This window comes from Ranitomeya variabilis, chromosome 1, assembly GCF_051348905.1.
Source record: "Ranitomeya variabilis isolate aRanVar5 chromosome 1, aRanVar5.hap1, whole genome shotgun sequence".
In the NCBI taxonomy this organism is placed as follows: Eukaryota; Metazoa; Chordata; class Amphibia; order Anura; family Dendrobatidae; genus Ranitomeya; species Ranitomeya variabilis.
The window spans coordinates 1,095,627,814-1,095,650,289 of NC_135232.1; the positions used below are offsets into that span (position 1 = coordinate 1,095,627,814).

Sequence of the window (22,476 nt, forward strand, 5' to 3'; positions counted from 1 at the left end):
TCATCCTCCTCGTCCTCCACCTCCTCTTCGCCCGCTACCTCGTCCTGTACACTGCCCTGACCAGACAATGGCTGACTGTCATCAAGGCTTTCCTCTTCCTCTGGTGCAGACGCCTGCTCCTTTATGTGCGTCAAACTTTGCATCAGCAGACGCATTAGGGGGATGCTCATGCTTATTACGGCGTTGTCTGCACTAACCAGCCGTGTGCATTCCTCAAAACACTGAAGGACTTGACACATGTCTTGTATCTTAGACCACTGCACACCTGACAACTCCATGTCTGCCATCCTACTGCCTGCCCGTGTATCCTCCCACAAATAAATAACAGCACGCCTCTGTTCGCACAGTCTCTGAAGCATGTGCAGTGTTGAGTTCCACCTTGTTGCAACGTCTATGATTAGGCGATGCTGGGGAAGGTTCAAAGACCGCTGATAGGTCTGCATACGGCTGGCGTGTACAGGCGAACGTCGGATATGTGAGCAAAGTGCACGCACTTTGAGGAGCAGGTCGGAGAACCCAGGATAAGTTTTCAATAAGCACTGCACCACCAGGTTTAAGGTGTGAGCCAGGCAAGGAATGTGTTTCAGTTGGGAAAGGGAGATGGCAGCCATGAAATTCCTTCCGTTATCACTCACTACCTTGCCTGCCTCAAGATCTACTGTGCCCAGCCACGACTGCGTTTCTTGTTGCAAGAACTCGGATAGAACTTCCGCGGTGTGTCTGTTGTCGCCCAAACACTTCATAGCCAATACAGCCTGCTGACGCTTGGCAGTAGCTGGCCCATAATGGGACAACTGGTGTGCAACAGTGTCATCTGCCGATGGAGTGGTTGGCAGACTGCGTTCTGTGGAAGAGCTGTAGCTTCTGCAGGAGGACGAGGAGGAGGAGGAGGGGGTGCGAACGCCTACAGCCAACTGTTTCCTAGACCGTGGGCTAGGCACAACTGTCCCTAAATTGATGTCGCCTGTGGACCCTGCATCCACCACATTCACCCAGTGTGCCGTGATGGACACATAACGTCCCTGGCCATGCCTACTGGTCCATGCATCTGTAGTCAGGTGCACCTTTGTACTCACAGATTGCCTGAGTGCATGGACGATGCGCTGTTTAACATGCTGGTGCAGGGCTGGGATGGCTTTTCTGGAAAAAAAGTGTCGACTGGGTAGCTCGTATCGTGGTTCAGCGTACTCCATCAGGGCTTTGAAAGCTTCGCTTTCAACTAACCGGTAGGGCATCATCTCTAACGAGATTAGTCTAGCTATGTGGGCGTTAAAACCCTGTGTACGCGGATGCGAGGATAAGTACTTCCTTTTTCTAACCAGAGTCTCATGTAGGGTGAGCTGGACTGGAGAGCTGGAGATCGTGGAACTTTCGGGTGTGCCGGTGTACATGGCAGACTGAGAGACGGTTGGAGACGGTATTGTTTCCACCGGTGCCCTAGATGCAATATTTCCTCCTACAAAACTGGTGGTTCCCTGACCCTGACTGCTTTTGGCTGGCAAAGAAACCTGCACAGATACTGCCGGTGGTGTGGAAAATGGTGGCCTTACAGTGACGGAAGGGATGTTGCGTTGCTGACTAGCTTCATTGGCCGAGGGTGCTACAACCTTAAGGGACGTTTGGTAGTTAGTCCAGGCTTGAAAATGCATGGTGGTTAAGTGTCTATGCATGCAACTAGTATTTAGACTTTTCAGATTCTGACCTCTGCTTAAGCTAGTTGAACATTTTTGACAGATGACTTTGCGCTGATCAGTTGGATGTTGTTTAAAAAAATGCCAGACTGCACTCTTCCTAGACTCGGATCCCTTTTCAGGGATTGCAGACTGAGCTTTAACCGGATGGCCACGCTGTCCTCCAACAGGTTTTGGCTTTGACACGCGTTTTGGGCCAGATACGGGCCCGGCAGATGGAACCTGTTGCGATGTTGATGCCTGCTGCGGCCCCTCCTCCACCTCCGCTTCTGAACTACTGCCGCCTGCACCCTGTTCCCCCAATGGCTGCCAATCGGGGTCAATAACTGGGTCATCTATTACCTCCTCTTCGAGCTCGTGTGCAACTTCGTCTGTGTCACTGTGTCGGTCGGTGGTATAGCGTTCGTGGCGGGGCAACATAGTCTCATCAGGGTCTGATTGTGGATCTGTACCCTGAGAGGGCAATGTGGTGGTCTGAGTCAAAGGAGCAGCATAGTACTCTGGCTGTGGCTGTGCATCAGTGCACTCCATGTCAGAATCTACTTGTAATGGGCATGGCCTGTTAAATGTTTCACTTTCTAAGCCAGGGACGGTATGTGTAAAGAGCTCCATGGAGTGAGTTGTGTCGCCTGCTGCATCCTTCTCTCTTGTTGTAGTTTTTGCTGAGGAGGACAAGGAAGCGACTTGTCCCTGACCGTGAACATCCACAAGCGACGCGCTGCTTTTACATTTACCAGTTTCGGAAGAGGAGGCAAAAGAGCTAGAGGCTGAGTCTGCAATGTAAGCCAAAACTTGCTGTTGCTGCTCCGCCTTTAAAAGCGGTTTTCCTACTCCCAGAAAAGAGAGCGTTCGAGGCCTTGTGTAGCCTGACGACGAAACTGGCTCCACAGCTCCAGACTTAGGTGGAATATTTTTATCCCCACGACCACCTGATGCTCCACTACCACTACCATCATTATTAGCTGACAATGAACGCCCACGACGACCTCTTGCACCAGACTTCCTCATTGTTTTAAAATCTTAACCAAAGTAACTTTATTTGTTGCTGTCAAACAACTTACACGGTGAGCTATAACTTCAGTATGATTTCAATATCCCTTAACAGGTTGGTGAGACCACAAGGAAAATCAGGCACAATGTTACACACTCTGTTTTCTGTGGCACAAAATCACAGAGATGACACACACGCAGGACTGTCACTCAAGCACTAATGTCAATATTAATCTCCCACCTAATTTATTTATTTTTTTTTCTCAGGGAGACTTTAGAAACCAAATAATATTAAAAAAAAAACAAAAAAAAAAGGCTTTCTATGGCCCACAATTAGAGAGAGAGAGGTGGCACACCCAGGAGTCAAGACTGGCGCACAAGCTGAAAGGGCAATATTACTCTCCCACTGTTTTTTTAAGTTTTTTTTCTTTTATTTTCAGGGAGACTTTAGAAACCAAATAATATTAAAAAAAGCAAAAAAATAAATAGGCTTTCTATGGCCCACTGAATGAGAGAGAGAGGTGGCACACCCAGGAGTCAAGACTGGCACACAAGCTGAAAGGGCAATATTACTCTCCCACTGTTTTTTTATGTATTTTTTGTTTTTTAAGGGAGACTTTAGAAACCAAATAATATTAAAAAAACAAAAAAATAAATAGCCTTTCTATGGCCCACTGAATGAGAGAGAGAGGTGGCACACCCAGGAGTCAAGACTGGCACACAAGCTGAAAGGGCAATAATACTCTCCCACTGTTTTTTTATGTATTTTTTGTTTTTTAAGGGAGACTTTAGAAACCAAATAATATTTAAAAAAAAAAAAAAAATAGGCTTTCTATGGCCCACTGAATGAGAGAGGTGGCACACCCAGGAGTCAAGACTGGCACACAAGCTGAAAGGGCAATATTACTCTCCCACTGTTTTTTTATGTTTTTTTTTTTTTTTCAGGGAGACTTTAGAAACCAAATAATATTTAAAAAAAAAAATAAATAGGCTTTCTATGGCCCACTGAATGAGAGGGAGAGAGGTGGCACACCCAGGAGTCAAGACTGGCACACAAGCTGAAAGGGCAATATTACTCTCCCACTGTTTTTTTATGTTTTGTTTTTTTTCAGGGAGACTTTAGAAACCAAATAATATTTAAAAAAATAAATAAATAGGCTTTCTATGGCCCACTGAATGAGAGGGAGAGAGGTGGCACACCCAGGAGTCAAGACTGGCACACAAGCTGAAAGGGCAATATTACTCTCCCACTGTTTTTTTATGTTTTTTTTTTTTTCAGGGAGACTTTAGAAACCAAATAATATTTAAAAAAATAAATAAATAGGCTTTCTATGGCCCACTGAATGAGAGGGAGAGAGGTGGCACACCCAGGAGTCAAGACTGGCACACAAGCTGAAAGGGCAATATTACTCTCCCACTGTTTTTTTATGGTTTTTTTTTTTTCAGGGAGACTTTAGAAACCAAATAATATTAAAAAAACCAAAAAAATAAATAGGCTTTCTATGGCCCACTGAATGAGAGAGAGAGGTGGCACACCCAGGAGTCAAGACTGGCACACAAGCTGAAAGGGCAATATTACTCTCCCACTGTTTTTTTTATGTATTTTTTGTTTTTTAAGGGAGACTTTAGAAACCAAATAATATTTAAAAAAAAACAAACAAAAAAAGGCTTTCTATGGCCCACAATTAGAGAGAGAGAGGTGGCACACCCAGGAGTCAAGACTGGCGCACAAGCTGAAAGGGCAATATTACTCTCCCACTGTTTTTTTAAGTTTTTTTTCTTTTATTTTCAGGGAGACTTTAGAAACCAAATAATATTAAAAAAACCAAAAAAATAAATAGGCTTTCTATGGCCCACTGAATGAGAGAGAGAGGTGGCACACCCAGGAGTCAAGACTGGCACACAAGCTGAAAGGGCAATATTACTCTCCCACTGTTTTTTTTATGTATTTTTTGTTTTTTAAGGGAGACTTTAGAAACCAAATAATATTTAAAAAAAAACAAACAAAAAAAGGCTTTCTATGGCCCACAATTAGAGAGAGAGAGGTGGCACACCCAGGAGTCAAGACTGGCGCACAAGCTGAAAGGGCAATATTACTCTCCCACTGTTTTTTTAAGTTTTTTTTCTTTTATTTTCAGGGAGACTTTAGAAACCAAATAATATTAAAAAAACCAAAAAAATAAATAGCCTTTCTATGGCCCACTGAATGAGAGAGAGGTGGCACACCCAGGAGTCAAGACTGGCACACAAGCTGAAAGGGCAATATTACTCTCCCACTGTTTTTTTTTTTTTTTTTTTTTTTTCAGGGAGACTTTAGAAACCAAATAATAAGAAAAAAAAAAAAAATAAATAAATAGGCTTTCTATAGCCCACTGAATGAGAGATAGCACACACAGCAGTGGCACACAAGCCCTGACTGAGGCCAATATTTTTCTACCACTGATTGATGTAGTGTTTTTGTGTTGAGGTAGAATTTAGAACACAAATCACGGAAAAAATAAATAGGCTTTCTATGGCCCACTCAGTGAGAGATGGCACACACAGGGATGGCACTGTAGCAGAAATGCCAATCTTAATCTCCCACAAAAAAAAAAAAAAACAGGGACTGTCCTACAATTACTATCTCCCTGCAGTAATCTAAGCCAGGTATGGCAGGCAGCAATAGGAGTGGACTGATGCACAAATTAAATAAAAAGTGTGGACAAACAAAAAAGATAGCTGTGCAGAAAGGAAGGAACAAGAGGATATGTGCTTTGAAAAAAGCAGTTGGTTTCCACAGTGGCGTACACACAGCAATACAGCTATCACGGAGCCTTCTAGGGCAGCCCAATGAGCTACAGCGCTGAGGAAAAAAAAAAAAAAATAGCTTCCACTGTTCCTGCACACCGAAGGTGGTGTTGGACAGTGGAAATCGCTACAGCACAAGCGGTTTGGTGGTTAGTGGACCCTGCCTAACGCTATCCCTGCTTCTGACGAAGCGGCAGCAACCTGTCCCTAAGCTCAGATCAGCAGCAGTAAGATGGCGGTCGGCGGGAACGCCCCTTTATAGCCCCTGTGACGCCGCAGACAGCAAGCCAATCACTGCAATGCCCTTCTCTAAGATGGTGGGGACCAGGATCTATGTCATCACGCTGCCCACACTCTGCGTTCACCTTCATTGGCTGAGAAATGGCGCTTTTCGCGTCATTGAAACGCGACTTTGGCGCGAAAGTCGCGTACCGCATGGCCGACAAGCACAGGGGTCGGATCGGGTTTCATGAGACGCCGACTTAGCCAAAAGTCGGCCACTTTTGAAAATGATCGACCCGTTTCGCTCAACCCTAATTGTGACTGCTGGCTCACATGCGGATTGGTGGAGGATGAAGCCAGTGGTGTCATCCTCCACCAATGTATTCACCGCTGTCTGAATCCAGAGGATGAGGAGAATAGTGACAGCGAGTGACGTTGGCTTATAGACGGCGGGTGTGGGAAGCCACTGTGCCACCCATGAACCATTATTTCAGCCATTCAACTGTCTCAGTCTGGTTTTAGATAAAGTGGGGCCCTGGGCAAAAGTTTAAAGTGGGGCCCAAAATGCTAACATGTCACACCATCAGACAGAAACATTTCTGTTGTATTTGCAAGCGCTAAGTTCAGACCGCTAAGCAAGAGTGATCGACAATATTGAAGTCTTTGATGCTTGTTTCCCAGCCTCTTTAGGGCACATGTCCACTGCATCCAAAGTGCTGCCGGCTATTGAACGCAGGTGAACCCCCATGTGTTCATTGAACCGTGTGCATTTACTGCGTCCAATACATTGTACAGGTGAAATTTATCTTATGGAGACAAATAAAGATAAATTGACATGCTGCAGTCTGGAAAGACGTGCCGCATGTCTGTCTCCACGGGTGAGCTGCAGACATCTGTGCACGCATAGTGAGCATGGGATTTCTTGAAATCCCATCCTCTATGCTGTAACATCTGGCCGCTGCACAAGTATGTGACGTCTAACCTGCATCGTTTTCTGACCGTGTGCACCTACCCTTATTCTGGATGAGGAAGAATGATTGGTACAGATAGTCCTCGATACAGTACAATGCAGGTCCAATATAGTACATATAGTAAAATGCACTCCCCATGGTCCTTCGTAGAGTATAATATAGCCCCCTCAGAGTATAATGCAGCCCCCTCAGAGTATAAAGCAGCCCCCACACACAGTATAATGCAGCCTCCTCAGAGTGTAATGCAGCCCCCTCAGAGTATAATGAAGCCCCACATACACACACAGTATAATGCAGGCCCGACTCCCACAAACACACACAGTATAGTGCAGCCCCATTCACACACAGTGTAATACAGCCCCACACACACACACACACACACACAGAATAATGCAGCCCCCCCAGAGTATAATGCAGCCCCACACACAGAATAATGCAGACCCCACCCCCACACAGTGTAATTCAGCCCCCCAAACACACAGTATAGTGCAGCCCCCCACACACAGTATAATGCAGCCCCCCCAGAGTATAAAGCAGCCCCCTCATAGTATAATGCAGTCCTACATACAGTATAATGCAGCCCCCAAACAAAAACACACAATATAGTGCAGCCTTCCACACAGTATAATGCAGCCTCCCACACACACAGTATAGTGCAGCCCTCGCACACAGTATAATGCAGCCCACACACTCACAGTATAATCCAGCCCCCCCAAAGTATAAATCAACCCCCTCAGAGTATAATGCAGCCTTACACACAGCATAATGTGCCCCCCACAAACAGACACAAAGCATAATGCAGCCCCCACACATAGTATAGTGCAGTCCCCCACACACAGTATAGTGCAGTCCCCCCCACACACAGTATAGTGCAGTCCCCCCACACACAGTATATTACAGTTTCCACACACACACTATCGTGCAGCAGACACGCACACTATAATGCAGACACACACACATACATTATAATGCAGAGAGACACACACTATGATGCAGTCACAAACACATACACATACACAATACTTACCTCTCCTCCTTGTCCCCCTGCTGCTCTGGCTTCTGCAGAGCATCTCAGGGTCTCACCAGCTCCTCAGCTGAAGCATGCTGAGTCGCAGGCAGAGAGGGAGGGATAGGAGAGGGAGTGTCACATGATGCTCCCTCCTCCATCACTGCGTTCAACTTTATCGGCATCTATTCGCAATGCAGGGAGGGGGCGGTGCTGGGCCCCTCTTACTCAGGAGCCCCATAGCAGCCACTGGCTGGGGGCCCCTGAAGGAGCGCGGGCCCTAGACGGCTGCCTGGTCTTCCTGCACCTAACACTGGCCCTGGTCTGTGGGCCGGATTGGAACTGCCAGAGAGCTGAATGTGGCCCGATGACTGCACTTTGCATAGGTCTGATCTAGAGAAAGAAAAGTTAAATCTGACTCTGAGGGAAATGTTGATGGTTTCAAAAGTGCTTAGATGATTTTCCCATTCATCCTCTCCCACCCATACTAACTCTAGATAAGAGATTGATATTAGATGATAGATAGATAGACAGACAGACAATAGATAGATGTTGCTTCTGGCCAGGTTGCAGCTTCCATTTGTGACGGGCGTTGCCTGTTCTCATTACCCCCGGACACACATACTGTACATCTGCGTGATGGGGCCGGTGTGTGCACAGCTCCATATCATCCTTATTACTGGTGGTAGACATTAGTTTCAGGACGCGGAGCAGTCTGTATGACTAGGAACAAGCAGGGGTGTATGAAGTGATGGGCTCTCTATAATCTCCAGAGTAAATGGGCTGTGCGCTTATTAGCTTCCCATGCCGGTGTGACTCAACACGAGGCCTAAGAGAAACCGTCACCATTACAGCACATGCATGCCGCTCACGCAGTTTGGAATCAGCCTTTGAATAATTTAATGAAACCAATTTGCACTTTTAAAATAAGCAGGAATCTAGTAACAATCCTTCAGTGCCTCGCAGACTTCTCCCATACACAACACAGAACATGGTGCGGGGCTGCGAGGAGAACACCGGAAGCTGGAATAGAAAGGACTTATTATACGTTTGGGATATCACAGAAACATGACATTTCTCCAGGGAACTTGTAGAATCAGAAATTCTGCCTGACGTCTTGGCTGCACTATCCACAGTTTATCAGCACAGAAGTCCAGTCCACTCTCCGTCAATGTTGTCCAGTCCACTCTCCGTCAATGTTCATTTTATTACCTCCTTAAAGGGAACCTGTCACCCCCAAAATCGAATGTGAGCTAAGCTCACCAGCATCAGGGGCTTATCTACAGTATTCTGTAATGCTGTAGATAAGCCCCCGATGTATCCTGAAAGATCAGAAAAAGAGGTTAGATTATACTCACCCAGGGGCGATCCTGGTATGATGGGAGTCGCGGTCTCTTCCGGCACCTCCCATCTTCTTACGATGACGTCCTCTTCGTGTCTTCACGCTGCGGCTCCGGCGCAGGACTACTTTGTCTGTCCTGTTGAGGGCAGAGCAAAGTACTGCAGTGCGCAGGCGCCAGGAAAGGTCAGAGAGGCCCAGCACCTGCGCACTGCAGTACTTTGCTCTGTCCTCAACAGGGCAGACAAAGTACGCCTGCGCCGGAGCATGAATACAAGAAGAGGACGTCATCGTAAGAAGATGGGAGGCCCCGGACCGCGACTCCCATCATACCAGGACCGCACCTGGGTGAGTATAATCTAACCTCTTTTTCTCATCTTTGAGGATACATCGGGGGCTTATCTACAGCATTACAGAATGCTGTAGATAAGCCCCTGATGCTGGTGGGCTTAGCTCACCTTCGATTTTGGGGGTGACAGGTTCCCTTTAAGGACCAGATATATTTTTACCCTTTTATAGGGGTGTCAATCCCATTTTAATTTCTGTTCTATTAACCCTTTAACACCAGGTCCTTTTGCCCTTAAAGTGGTATATGGTGTCAGTGACAACTGATCCTTAGAACAGACCACCACTATCAGATCAGCAGGGGTTTGTTCACCCCCACCCCACACCAGTCAGCTCTTACCATTCCCTGGGGAGCAGCTTAGCTCCTCTTCCAAAGTCCTACAGTATGTCTACATTTCTTTCATGTTTGTTTAAAGGGGACCTGTTACTTGCCATAAATATGCCATTTTGCCTTGTCTAAGTGCCTCTGTTCTCCTAAATCTAACATTGTTTTCTTTTTGTTCCTGCTCTTCTCAGTTCCTGAGATAGAGCCCCCTCTTCCCTATCTATAAATCTAGTCTTAATTAAATGGGTGTGTTTTCTCAACAAGACTCCTGTAGAGTCCTTTGATGACCATGCCCCTTTGGTTAACAAGAGTAGACTTACTGTATACACAGGGAAAAGGGGGCCATATCTCAAGATCTAAGAGGCACTGGTACAAAAGAAAAACAACGCCGGAATCTGGAGAACAGCGGCATTTACACCTGGTAAAAAAAGGAATGTACAAAAGTTTTCGGTACTGGTTGAAAAACATTAGTCATTACACCTGATAAATAGAAGTATAGGTCTTCTCCATCTAATCTGTATGTCTCTCCTTCAGGGAGCCACAGCCCTTCACCCAGGAGTTGTATCGACAGCACCCCTGCAAGGTAAGCAGATATTTTTGGCAATAAAAACAAAACAGTCCCCTGATATGTGTCACGTATTGATATAATCACATGGCCAGTTAGCCCGTCTTCCTTCGGTAGTAGGGGAGTGGCAGGTAAAAGGGGCTAATTTCCAACATTAAAGATGCCTGATATATGAAGAGTAGGAAAGGGAAATGTAGACGACTGTCAGGGTAAAGGAAGAGCAATCACATTTCCATTCCTTGAGCATTTCTCAGGTGACAAAAAGATTAGGCGGACCGTTGCTTTGTGGCCCTATGGGTATTTTATTCTCCCCTGTTTCTATGGTCCATATTTTTCATTAAAGATTGTGCAAATGTCTGAATAAAAAAAAATTGCCAGCCACCCTTTCTATTTATTATTCTGGAAGCTGGACAATTAGCAAATTATCTATTAGAATAAATTAAGAGGTCTTAAAACAGGAACATTTTACAAAACAAATTCATTTTAGTTTTAAAGGGGTAAGAAATAAAGATCTGCTTTTTTCCCCCAAAACATTGTTGTGCGAGTCTATAAGCTGTGCCTGGTATTGCGTTCATTTTAAGGTAGTAACTTTAGTAAGAGGTAAACTGCAATGCCAGGCACATCTAATAGGCAGACATATTTTTTTTTTAAATATATATATTTTTTTTGAATCATGGATATCTATTGTGAAAAAAAACACTAAGAAACTCCTCCCCATCCCCCCCCCCCAAACAATATATATTAAAAATTTAATTTCTTAATCTCCTTTCCAATTTTATTTTGTAATGCATTTAAAACTGAGGAGGATATAAATAAATCTTCTGTGTGTGTTTCCAGAGCCCGGCTGTGCTCCTCCTCCTCATTGTTCTGTTCCTGGTTGTAAGATAACTGTCTGCAGCAGAACAAAAGGTTGTTAAAGGGAACCTGTCAGCAGGATTGTGCACAGTAACCTACAGACAGTGTCAGGTCGGCGCCGTTATACTGATTACAATGATAATAATAATAATAATTTTTATTTATATAGCGCCAACATATTCCGCAGCACTTTACAATTAAGCGGGGACATGTACAAACAATAAATTCAATACAGGTTAAGACAATTTAAACAGTGACATTAGGAGTGAGGTCCCTGCTCGCAAGCTTACAATCTACAACGAAAAGGGGGGACACAATAGGTGAAAAGTGCTTGTTATTACAGTTCTGGCAATTATAATACATAGGGATTTTCATATAAAACTGCATGATCCGGTCATCAGCCCGTGTGTTTAAGTGCAATAGTCAAGTATCAAGTGCAGTTATCATGTGCATGGAGGGTGTGGGGACAGATGAATAGTAGGGTGCAGATTCAGAGTAATATTTGGAAGGAGGGAACAGGGCAAAGTTAGTTTACTGAGTAGTTGATGTAGTAGGCTTGTTTGAAGAGATGGGTTTTTAGAGCGCGCTTGAATAGGTCGGGGCTAGGTATCAGTCTGACCGTCTGGGGAAGTGCATTCCAGAGAGCTGGCGCAGCACGAGAGAAGTCTTGGAGACGGAGGTGCGAGGTTCGGATTACGGGGGATGTTAGTCTTAGGTCGTTTGTAGAACGGAGGGCACGTGTGGGGCGATAGACAGAGATGAGAGAGGAGATATAAGGCGGTGCAGAACTGTGGAGAGTTTTGTGGGTGAGAGAGTTTATACTGGACCCTGTAGCGAATGGGTAGCCAGTGTAATGACTGGCACAAGATGGAGGCATCGGTGAAGCGGCTGGACAGAAATATGACCCTGGCTGCAGCATTCAAGATGGATTGGAGAGGGGAAAGTTTGGTAAGAGGGAGACCGATTAGAAGAGAATTGCAGTAGTCCAGACGAGAATGAATAAGAGCGACAGTAAGAGTCTTAGCAGTTTCAAAGGTGAGAAAAGGTCGGATTCTGGAGATGCAGGTGACAAGAGCGAGTGAGTGATCGGATGTAGGGAGTAAAGGAAAGTTCGGAGTCAAATATGACCCCAAGACAGAGTGCATGCTGCTTGGGAGTTATGGTTGAACCCTCCAGGGTAATTTCGATGTTGGGAAGAGTGAGGTTAGTAGAAGGGAGAAACACAAGAAGTTTCGTTTTGGAGAGATTTAGTTTCAGATAGAGGGAGGACATGATGTTAAGCCCCCGTCTCACATAGCGAGATCGCTGCTGAGTCACAAGTTTTGTGACGCAACAGCGACCTCAGTAGCGATCTCGCTATGTGTGATACCTACCAGCGATCAGGCCCCTGCTGTGAGATCGCTGGTCGTGTCGGAATGGCCTGGACCTTTTTTTGGTCGTTGAGGTCCCGCTGACATCGCTGAATCGGTGTGTGTGACACCGATCCAGCGATGTCTTCACTGGTAACCAGGGTAAACATCGGGTTACTAAGCGCAGGGCCGCGCTTAGTAACCCGATGTTTACCCTGGTTACCAGCGTAAATGTAAAAAAAAAAAAACAGTACATACTCACCATCTGATGTCCGTCAGGTCCCTTGCCGTCTGCTTCCTGCTCTGACTGAGATCCGGCCGTACAGTGAGAGCACAGCACAGCAGTGACGTCACCGCTGCGCTCTGCTCTCACTGTACGGCGGCACTCAGTCAGAGCAGGAAGCAGTCGGCGAGTATGTACTGTTTTTTTTTTTTTGGTAACCAGGGTAAACATCGGGTTACTAAGCGCGGCCCTGCACTTAGTAACCCGATGTTTACCCTGGTTACCCGGGTGCTGCAGGCAGGGCCGTATTTAGAGTTTCTGCTGCCCTAGGCACTTTTCGTGCTGCCTCCCCCACTGGTCAGTATGACTAATGCAGACACTGTCGGCAGTGACTTGGGCTACTTTCACATCAGCGATTTTTACCATTCGTGGCCGATCCGGCAGTTTTTCTGCATCTGCCACGTAACGCATCACTTATGGCAACACTGCGTTCGGTCTCATTCATTCCCTGTGGGACTTGCGGACATGTGCCGCACTTGCAGTTTTGCCGCGATCCGATAAATGCGGTACTTGCAGCAACGGAAAAAAACGCTGCTAGTAGTGTTTTTTTGTCTCATCGTAAGTGTAAAACCGCAAGTGCTGCACATGTTCGCAAGTCCCATAGGGAATCAGTAAGGGGTCCAAATCTATGTATATGCCCATGTAGCTCTTTCAAAGACAATTCCAGCAATATTTTTACATGTTCAGTCCATTCATCTGAAATCAGTTTGCATACATATGCAAATGAGGGAGTAGATCTGTTACTCCAGCTCTATACCCCCTCAGTGCTGTATTATATACTATATAACACAGCCACATAGTATATAAGAGCCACGTAGTATATAGCACAGCCCACATAGTATATAGCACAGGCCACGCAGTATATAACAGCCCACGCAGTATATAACACAGCCCACGCAGTGTATAACACAGCCCACGTAGTATAGAACACAGCCCACGTAGAATATAACAGCCCACGTAATATATAGCAGTATAGGCACCATATCCCTGTTAAAAAAATTAAAATAAAAAAGTTATATACTCACCCTCCGGCATCCACCGAAGCTGTCCCGATGCGCGTGATGCTGCCGCCAGCTTCTGTTCCCAGTGATGCATTGCGAAATTACCCAGATAACTTAGCGGAGACCGCCAAGTCATCTGGGTAATTTTGCAATGCATCACTGGGAACGGAAGCTGGCGGCAGCATCGTGCGCATCGGTGGACGGCGGAAAGTGAGACTAGCACAATTTTTAAATTTTTTACTTATTTTTAACATTATATCTTTTTATTATTGACGCTGCATAGGCAGCATCAATAGTAAAAAGTTGGTCCGGGATGGGGTGACACACTGGCACTGACAGCTCCGCACACACGTACAGCTCCACACAGACACACACATACATACAGCTCCGCACACACACACACAGCCCCACACACACATACAGCTCTGCGCACACACACATACAGCTCCGCTCCTTGCACACACACATACAGCCTCACACACATACAGCACCGCACAGACACACACATACATACAGCTCCGCACACACAGAGCTCCGCACACACACACACATACAGCACCGCACAGACACACATACATACAGCTCCGCACACACAGAGCTCCGCACACAGAGCTCCGCACACACAGACAGCTCCGCGCACAGACAGCTCCGCGCACACAGGGCTCCGAACACACAGGGCTCCGAACACACAGAGCTCCGCACACACACACACATACGGCACCGCACAGACACACATACATACAGCTCCGCGCACACAGAGCTCCGCACACAGAGCTCCGCACACACAGACAGCTCCGCGCACACAGAGCTCCGCACACAGACAGCTCCGCACACACACACATACAGCACCGCACAGACACACATACATACAGCTCCGCGCACACAGAGCTCCGCACACACACACACACATACGGCACCGCACAGACACACATACATACAGCTCCGCGCACACAGAGCTCCGCACACAGAGCTCCGCACACACAGACAGCTCCGCGCACACAGAGCTCCGCACACACAGACAGCTCCGCACACACAGACAGCTCCGCACACACACACATACAGCACCACACAGACACACATACATACAGCTCCGCGCACACAGAGCTCCGCACACACAGACAGCTCCGCGCACACAGGGCTCCGCACACACAAACAGCTCCGCGCACACACACAGCTCCGCGCACACACACAGCTCCGCGCACACACACAGCTACACGCACACACACACACACACAGCTCCGCGCACACACACAGCTCCGCGCACAAACACAGCTCCGCGCACACACACAGCTCCGCACACACACACACAGCTCCGCACACACACACACAGCTCCGCACACACACACACAGCTCCGCACACACACACACACACACACACACACAGCTCTGCACACCAGCAGTGGCAATGATTGCTCCCAGGACCCAGATATAGTGAGTGGGGGTGTATTATACCCCACCACTCACTCTCTGGGTCCGTCTGCCGGGAGGAAAGATCAAACAGACATCATACATTCAGGGCTTCTGTGTTTGCATGGCTCCTCCAGCCTCAGGCACTACAGGAAGAAACGAGGCTGAGGAATGTGAGGGAAGGGGTGAGCACCATGAGGTGAGTCACAGAGAGAGCCGTGCAGCAGGCAGCGCGCAGGCAGGAGCCAGGAGGGAGATCATTACAGACAGAGACAGTACACTACTTAGGCTACTTTCACACTAGCGTCGGGAACAACCCGTCGCCGTGCGTCGGGCCGACGTTCCCGACGCTAGCGTGGTCTCCGCCGCACAACGGGGGCAGCGGATGCATTTTTCCCACGCATCCGCTGCCCCATTGTGAGGTGCGGAGAAGTGCGGGGAGGTGGGGGCGGAGTTCCGGCCGCGCATGCGCGGTCGGAAAAAGCGGACTGTCGGGAGCAAAAAACGTTACATGTAACGTTTTTTTCTCCCGACGGTCCGCTACCACACGCCCAAGCGTCGCAAAACGGACGCACCGTTTGGCAATGCGTCGCAAATGCGTCGCTAATGTTAGTCTATGACGAAAAAACGTATCCAGCAAGAACTTTTGCTGGATGCGTAGTTTCGGCAAAACGACGCATTTGCGACGTATTGCAGTTAACGCTAGTGTGAAAGTAGCCTTACTGTGCATGTACTGCTCTACTGTCCGCGAGTCCGCCAGCTCCAGGCCAGCAATGTGCGAGTCCAGGACAGGACCCAGGGTCGGCACACAGGGCGCCGCCGCTCCACCTCAGCAGTCACATTCCGGCCGGCACCACCAGTGAGGCTGTAAGCAGGGGGTCAGTGAGGTCACTGTGAGGGGGAGTAGGGAGAGTCGGCACCAGCACCACGTGTTCTGGCTGCCGCTCTGCCGCCCCCTGTCTTCAGGAAGGGACCCACAGAACTAGTATTCAAAAAAAAAAAAAAAAAAGAAAAAAAAAAAAAAAAACACTTGCTCAGGTGCCGCCCCCCCGCCTGTCCCCGCCCTAGGCACGTGCCCTCAAGTGCCTAGTGGCAAATACGGCCCTGGCTGCAGGGGGACTTCGGCATCGTTGAAGACAGTTTCAACGATGCCGAAGTCGTTCCCCTGATCGTTGGTCGCTGGAGAGAGCGGTCTGTGTGACAGCGACCACACAGCGACCACACAACGACTTACCAACGATCACGGCCAGGTCGTATCGCTGCTCGTGATCGTTGGTAAATCGCTATGTGTGACGGGGCCTTTAGAGACAGCAGACAGACAATCCTTGGTATTTTGAATTAGGGTAGGGGTGATGTCGGGGGAAGAAGTGTATAATTGGGTGTCATCAGCATAGAGATGATACTGGAACCCAAATCTGCTGATTGTTTGTCCAATAGGTATCCAATGATACCTGGCGATGAAATCCGTCTTGTGTTTGTTGTTTAATCATTATTTTTAGTTTTGAGTTAATGATATGCTTGTGCTCCGGGGCGGCCTGTGGGGGTTCTTCATGTGGTGCTCTGATTAGGTATTCATAATGCAGCCTGCTAACAGTTTACATAATGAATATTATATACTAGTTGGTGGCCTGATTCTAAAGCATCGGGTATTCTAGAATATGTATGTATGTATGTACGTCGCGCTGTGAGTGGGGGTTAAATTCCCCTCAATATCTCTGATTGGTCGCGCCCGGCTGGCCAATCAGTGAAGCGTGGTTCAAATCTGGCGCCAATTCACGGCCGGACTGCGCCTGACTCTGATTGGTCACGGCCGGCTAGGCACGACCAATGACCGAAGCGGTGTTTAAATACCGCGCCAATATCGCTGATTGGTTACGGCTGGCCGGGCACGACCAATGACCGAAGCGGTCTTTAAATACTGCGCCAATATTGCTGATTGGTGACGGCCGGCCAGGCGCGACCAATCTGCAAAGCGTGGTTTAAACCCCGCGTCAATTCGCAGCTGGACTGCGTCTGTCGTTGATTGGTCACAGGATGTCAGGGGTTCGGAGCGCTGGATGTCGGGGGTTCGGGGTGCAGGATATAGCACAGCCACGTAGTATATAACACAGTCACGTAGTATATAACACAGCCACGTAATATATAGCACAGCCACGTAGTATGTAGCATATAGCACAGCCACGTAGTATACAGCAGTCACGTAGTATATAGCAGCCACATAGTATATAACACAGCCAATGCAGTATATAACACTGCCCACGTAGTATACAGCAGCGTGGGCACCGTATCTCTGTTAAAAAAAAGAATTAAAATAAAAAATAGTTATATACTCACCCTCCGGCGTGTACCAAAGTTGTCCCGATGCGTGCGAGGCTGCCGCCAGCTTCTGTAGCGCCCCCACCGTCGCAGGGCCGAGGGGATACCCGGTACCGGGCCTCTGAGTCTCTGCTCTGGGGTTGTCACGGTGGCTAGACCCGGCCCGTGACCCTGCTGAGGGGCGTACAATGAAGGTGGAGGTAGGGTGGTTATTATGTGGTGCAGGCCGGTCGCAGTAAATAACGAGGACACCAGGTTGCAGTCTCTTTACCTCTTTACTGAAGGCTTCAGGATCCTCAATCCGGAATACGGTTAACCGGGCTGCGCAAGTCCGGCCGGTCCGATGGCACCTCCAGAGTTCCCTTTACAGGTGGAAATCTGTGCCTACCTTCTAGCGCTAGGTGTTGTGGTCCTCCCCTGCTGTGCTTACGGGATAGTCCCCACAACTGTTGTGTCTGTTTCTCGTGTTCCCTCACAACTCGATTAGATGATGTTCTTCCTCGTCCCCCAGATGATATGGCTAGGACGCACCCGTATGACGGGTAGGCCCGGAGTTCCTCCTGTTGTTGCCCCCCTATGTCTTCGTAGGTGATTTGTGTGAGACAGCCCGCCTCTAGCTGACTGTCCTGCCGTAGGTTTGAAGTATTGCTTGGAGCCTAGTACTTCCTCGGCGTTCCGGCCACCGGCTGCGCGCCTCAGTAGGATGTTGCCTCGTCTTACAGCACGACTCCTACTGGTGTTTCTCCTTGTTGCGTTGATCTCGTTTCTCACTCAGCACAATAAACCTCGCTTCTTGTCCTTTCTTAGGGTACCGCCGCTATCTAGTGCAGGCGCGGTCCCGTAACGTTCTCTCTGTTCGCTAGGCCTCTGTCAGGATCCCACCCCTGACAGGGACCCCCCTGAGTCTCTCCCTGCAACACCCCCTGCCACGGGATGTTGCCTGTTCGATCCCCAGTCAGCTTTCTGTCTAAATTCCTATCCAACCCCCAGTTTTACCAGATTGTGAGGAGTGGCCTAATGAATAGAACCCTTAGCTCCCCCTGGAGGCCAGACTGTGAAGTGTATTGGTGTCTGTGATACCTGGTCAGGTGAACTCCTTCAGTGCCATCAGACGTACCACAGCCCCCCTTAGCGGCGGAGCATCAGTACTGCAACGACCAGGACTCTGGGGCGCTGCACTTCCGTTCCCAGTGATGCATTGCGAAATTACCCAGATGACTTAGCGGTCTCGCGAGACGGAATGCTGGCGGCAGCCTCGCCGCTCGCTCGCATCGGTGGATGGCGGAAGGTGAGAATAGCACCATTTTTTATTTTTTTAATTATTTTTAACATTATATCTTTTTACAGCATCAATAGTAAAAAGTTTGTCACACATTGTTAATAGCAGCGTTAACAGACTGCGTTACACCGCGTTATGCCGCGGTGTAATGTAGTCGGTTTAACGGACTGCTAAAACGCTATGTGGGCGGCGGGCGCTGACGGGGGGGGGGGGGGTATGGAGGGGGCACTTTCTGCAGGGGAGTAGGGAGCAGCCATTTCGCGGCCGAAATGTGCCCGTTGCTGATTGGTCGTGACCGGCTGGCCGCGACCAATCAGCGACTTGGGACTTCTGTGACAGACAGACAGACAGACAAACAGACTGAAGTGCCCCTTAGACGATTATATAGATAGATATTTTAAAAAGGTGATTTCATGTTTTAAATATATATCATATTCATTATGTAAACTGGGGGGCAGGTCAGTGAGGGATCAGTGTCAGAAGCTGAAAATAAAGATTAAACAACAACCACAAGATGGATTTCATCAACCAAAGTATCATTGTAATCAGTATAACGGCACCAACCTGACACTGTCTGTAGGTTACTGTGCACAATCCTGCTGACAGGTTCGCTTAACCCCTTCACGACACGCGCAGTACAGCACATGTTGTGTCCCTCCCTTTGATGTGGGCTCCAGCGCTGAGCCCACATCTTTCCCGGCACATGTCAGCTGTATTGAACAGCTGACATATGCCCCTAACAGCCATGGGTGGAATCGCAATTCACCCGCAGCTGTTAACCCGTTAAATGCCGCTTTTAATCTCTGACACCAGCATTTAATGTAATGATCGCATCGGAAGAGCGTCACTAATCCCACCCATCACCGCCTGTGTCACATGACCGTGGGTTGCCGATGGGTTGGCAGGACATCCCGGGGTCTGCAGGAGCTCATAGCAAGTGAGCATTTCTGCTACACACAGGCGATCTGAGCATCACCTGTATGATGCAGAGGCGATCAGACAGCTGCAGCTTCTTGTCTCCCATGGAAAAATTTAAGTCACCGCCCATTCGCCTCATTCAAAATAAAACAATTAAAAAAAAAACCCCAAAACATATTTGGTATTGACGCATTCAGAATCACCCGATCTATCAAGTTATAAAAATAATTAAAAAAAAGTAAAAACGCCAGAATTAAGTTTTTTTTGGTCACTGCAACATTGCATTAAAATGCAATAACGGGCGATGAAAAGATTGTATCTACACCAAAATGGTATAATTAAAAACGTCAGGTCAGCGCGCAAAAAATAAGCCCTCACCCAACCCAAGATCACGAAAAATGGAGATGCTACGGGTATCGGAGAATGGCGCAAATTATTGTTTTTGCAAAGTTTGGAATTTTTGTTATACCACTTAGATAAAAAAGAACCTAGACATGTTTGGTGTCTATGAACTCGTGATGACCTGGAGAATCATAATGGCAGGTATATTTTAGCATTTGGTGAACATGGTAAAAAAAATCCAAAAAACAGTTATGGAGTTGCATTTTTTTGCAATTTCACCACACTTGGAATTTGTTTCCCGTTTTCCAGTACACAATATATTTAAACCAATGATGTTGTTCAAAAGTACAACTTGTTGTGCAAAAAACAAGCCCTCACACAGCCATATTGATGGTAAAAATAAAAAAGTTACCTCTCTGGGAAGAAGATGAGTGAAAAAGGGAAACGCAAAATCAAAAAGGGCTGCGGCGTGAAGAGGTTGAAATGGAATCTTTCATGTCTCCAAATGCAGATATAGGGTAAATCTGCAGGTTTATAGCTTTCTAATGCTGTCCGCCATCTTACTAAATGTGTAGCTACCAGCAGGAAAAGAACTTAGAGGTGAGTCCTGAGCGGCTACAGTCACCGCTCACAGAACCACTCAGTATACTATGAGCAGTGGTTGTAAGCACGTACCAGAACTATGATGGACAGTTCGCAGCGCCCTGATGTGCTGCAGAGCAATCTGTCAATCAAAGAGCCGAGGTGTGCTTACAACCACTGCTCACGGTATACTGAGCGGTGCCTGCATGACTGAAAGCTGGCAGCTACTGGGAAGAATAAAGATAATTTCCTTCCTGTAGCCACACCTTCAATAAGGTGGCCAGACAACATTGGAACTGTAATAATCTGCAGATTAACCCCATATCTGCAAGTTAATAGAGTTTGGAGACATGACTGCCTCTTTTTGCCTTGCCAGTGGTATAGCGTTGGTCGTCAATGAACTGGAGAAGGCAAGTTCCCCCTAATCAGAGGAGCGTCCTTTCCACCAGTCTAATATTGACTGTGTCTGCATCATGGATGCAGTCACAGTAGAAAGCAATTATGGAACAGGGTGCCATCATCTCCCTGATCCATCATTCTCCCTGTGCACCTGAGCTCTGGCGTCTCCGCGTAGCAGGCGTCATGATGTCACTACATCACATCCGCTGTACAGAGCTACATGCCAAACGCTGCAGAAACTGGAGCAGCGGGGGAACGGGGAGAGGTGAGTTATTTATTTTTTTAAATCAATGAGTTAATTTTGAGAGCCTTTATTCTATTTGGAGGGGAGTGGGGGTCGTTATCTTATTTGGTGGGCTGTGTGGGGGTCATTATCCTATTTGGATGGCTGTGTGGGGAACAGGTATACTGTTTGAAGGGCTGTGAGGGGGCAAATTGTATTGTTTGGACAGCTGTTTGGGGGTCACTATACTGTTTAGAAGGCTGTGTAGGAGCCATAATACTTTTTGGAGGGCTATGTCAGGACCATTATACTGTTTTAAGGACAATGTGGGGGCCCTTATACTGTTTGGAGGGCTATGTGACAGCCATTATACTGTATGCGGACCATTAGATGTGTGGAGGGTTGTATTTGGTTTAGCATATTATGTGGAGGGTTCTTTACTGTTAGGAGGGCTACGTGGGGGCTTGGAGGGCTGGTGGGGGCCAAAATACTGTGTGTGGACCATTACACAGTGTGGAGGGTTGTGTGGGGTCCATCATACTGTGTGGAGGGAAGATGGACCATCATACTGTGTTGAAGGCCCATATACTGTATATAGGACCATTATTCAGTGTGGGGGGTTGTGTGTGGTCCATCATACTGTGTGGAGAGTTGTATGTGGGCTATTATACTGTTTGGTGGGCTAGATGGGGGCATTATACTAAGTGGAAGCCATTATATAGTGTGGAGGGTTGTGTTGGGGCCGTCATACTGTGTGGATGGTTGTGTGTAGGGCCATTATACTGTGTGGAGGGCCATAATACTATTTGGAGGGGTGTGGGGGCCATTATACTGCTTGGAGGGCCATTATACCATATAGAGGGCTGCGTGGGAGCCATCATATAATCTGGATAGCTGTGTTGGGGCCATCATATTGTGAAGAGGGCTGTGTTGTGGTCTTTATACTGCGGGAGCATTATGTAGGAGCATTATGCTGTGTTGGGGTTACTGTGGGAGTGTTATACTTTTCGGGCGTGGGGTAATGTAGAGTCATCATATTGTGCATTGCATGTGGAGAGCACTGTAGAGGAATTACTGTTGGGGGTCATGAAAGTTGTATCTTAGCGAGTGGGCTTTAATAGGATCTAAATTACTTTGTAAGGGCTGCAAAGTTGTGAGATGTGTTCTCCTGTGACCCTGCTGAATATTAGTTTTTTTGTGGTGGGGCCCATTTAGGACTTCTGCTATGGGGGCCCATTATTTCTTTGTTTGCCTTTTCCTGGTGCTAACCCTAGTCTTAGG

General features: G+C 47.6%; 1 protein-coding gene across 2 annotated transcripts in view; it reads left to right on the forward strand.

Moving 5' to 3' along the window:
* DOK7 (docking protein 7) overlaps nt 1–22,476 on the forward strand; it is a 197,372-nt gene that overhangs the window by 129,009 nt on the left and 45,887 nt on the right. For both annotated transcript variants that reach the window (XM_077280060.1, XM_077280061.1), the window contains exon 8: nt 10,211–10,259. In XM_077280060.1, the coding sequence (XP_077136175.1) occupies nt 10,211–10,259 (49 nt within the window). The remainder of the gene's footprint in view (nt 1–10,210; nt 10,260–22,476) is intronic.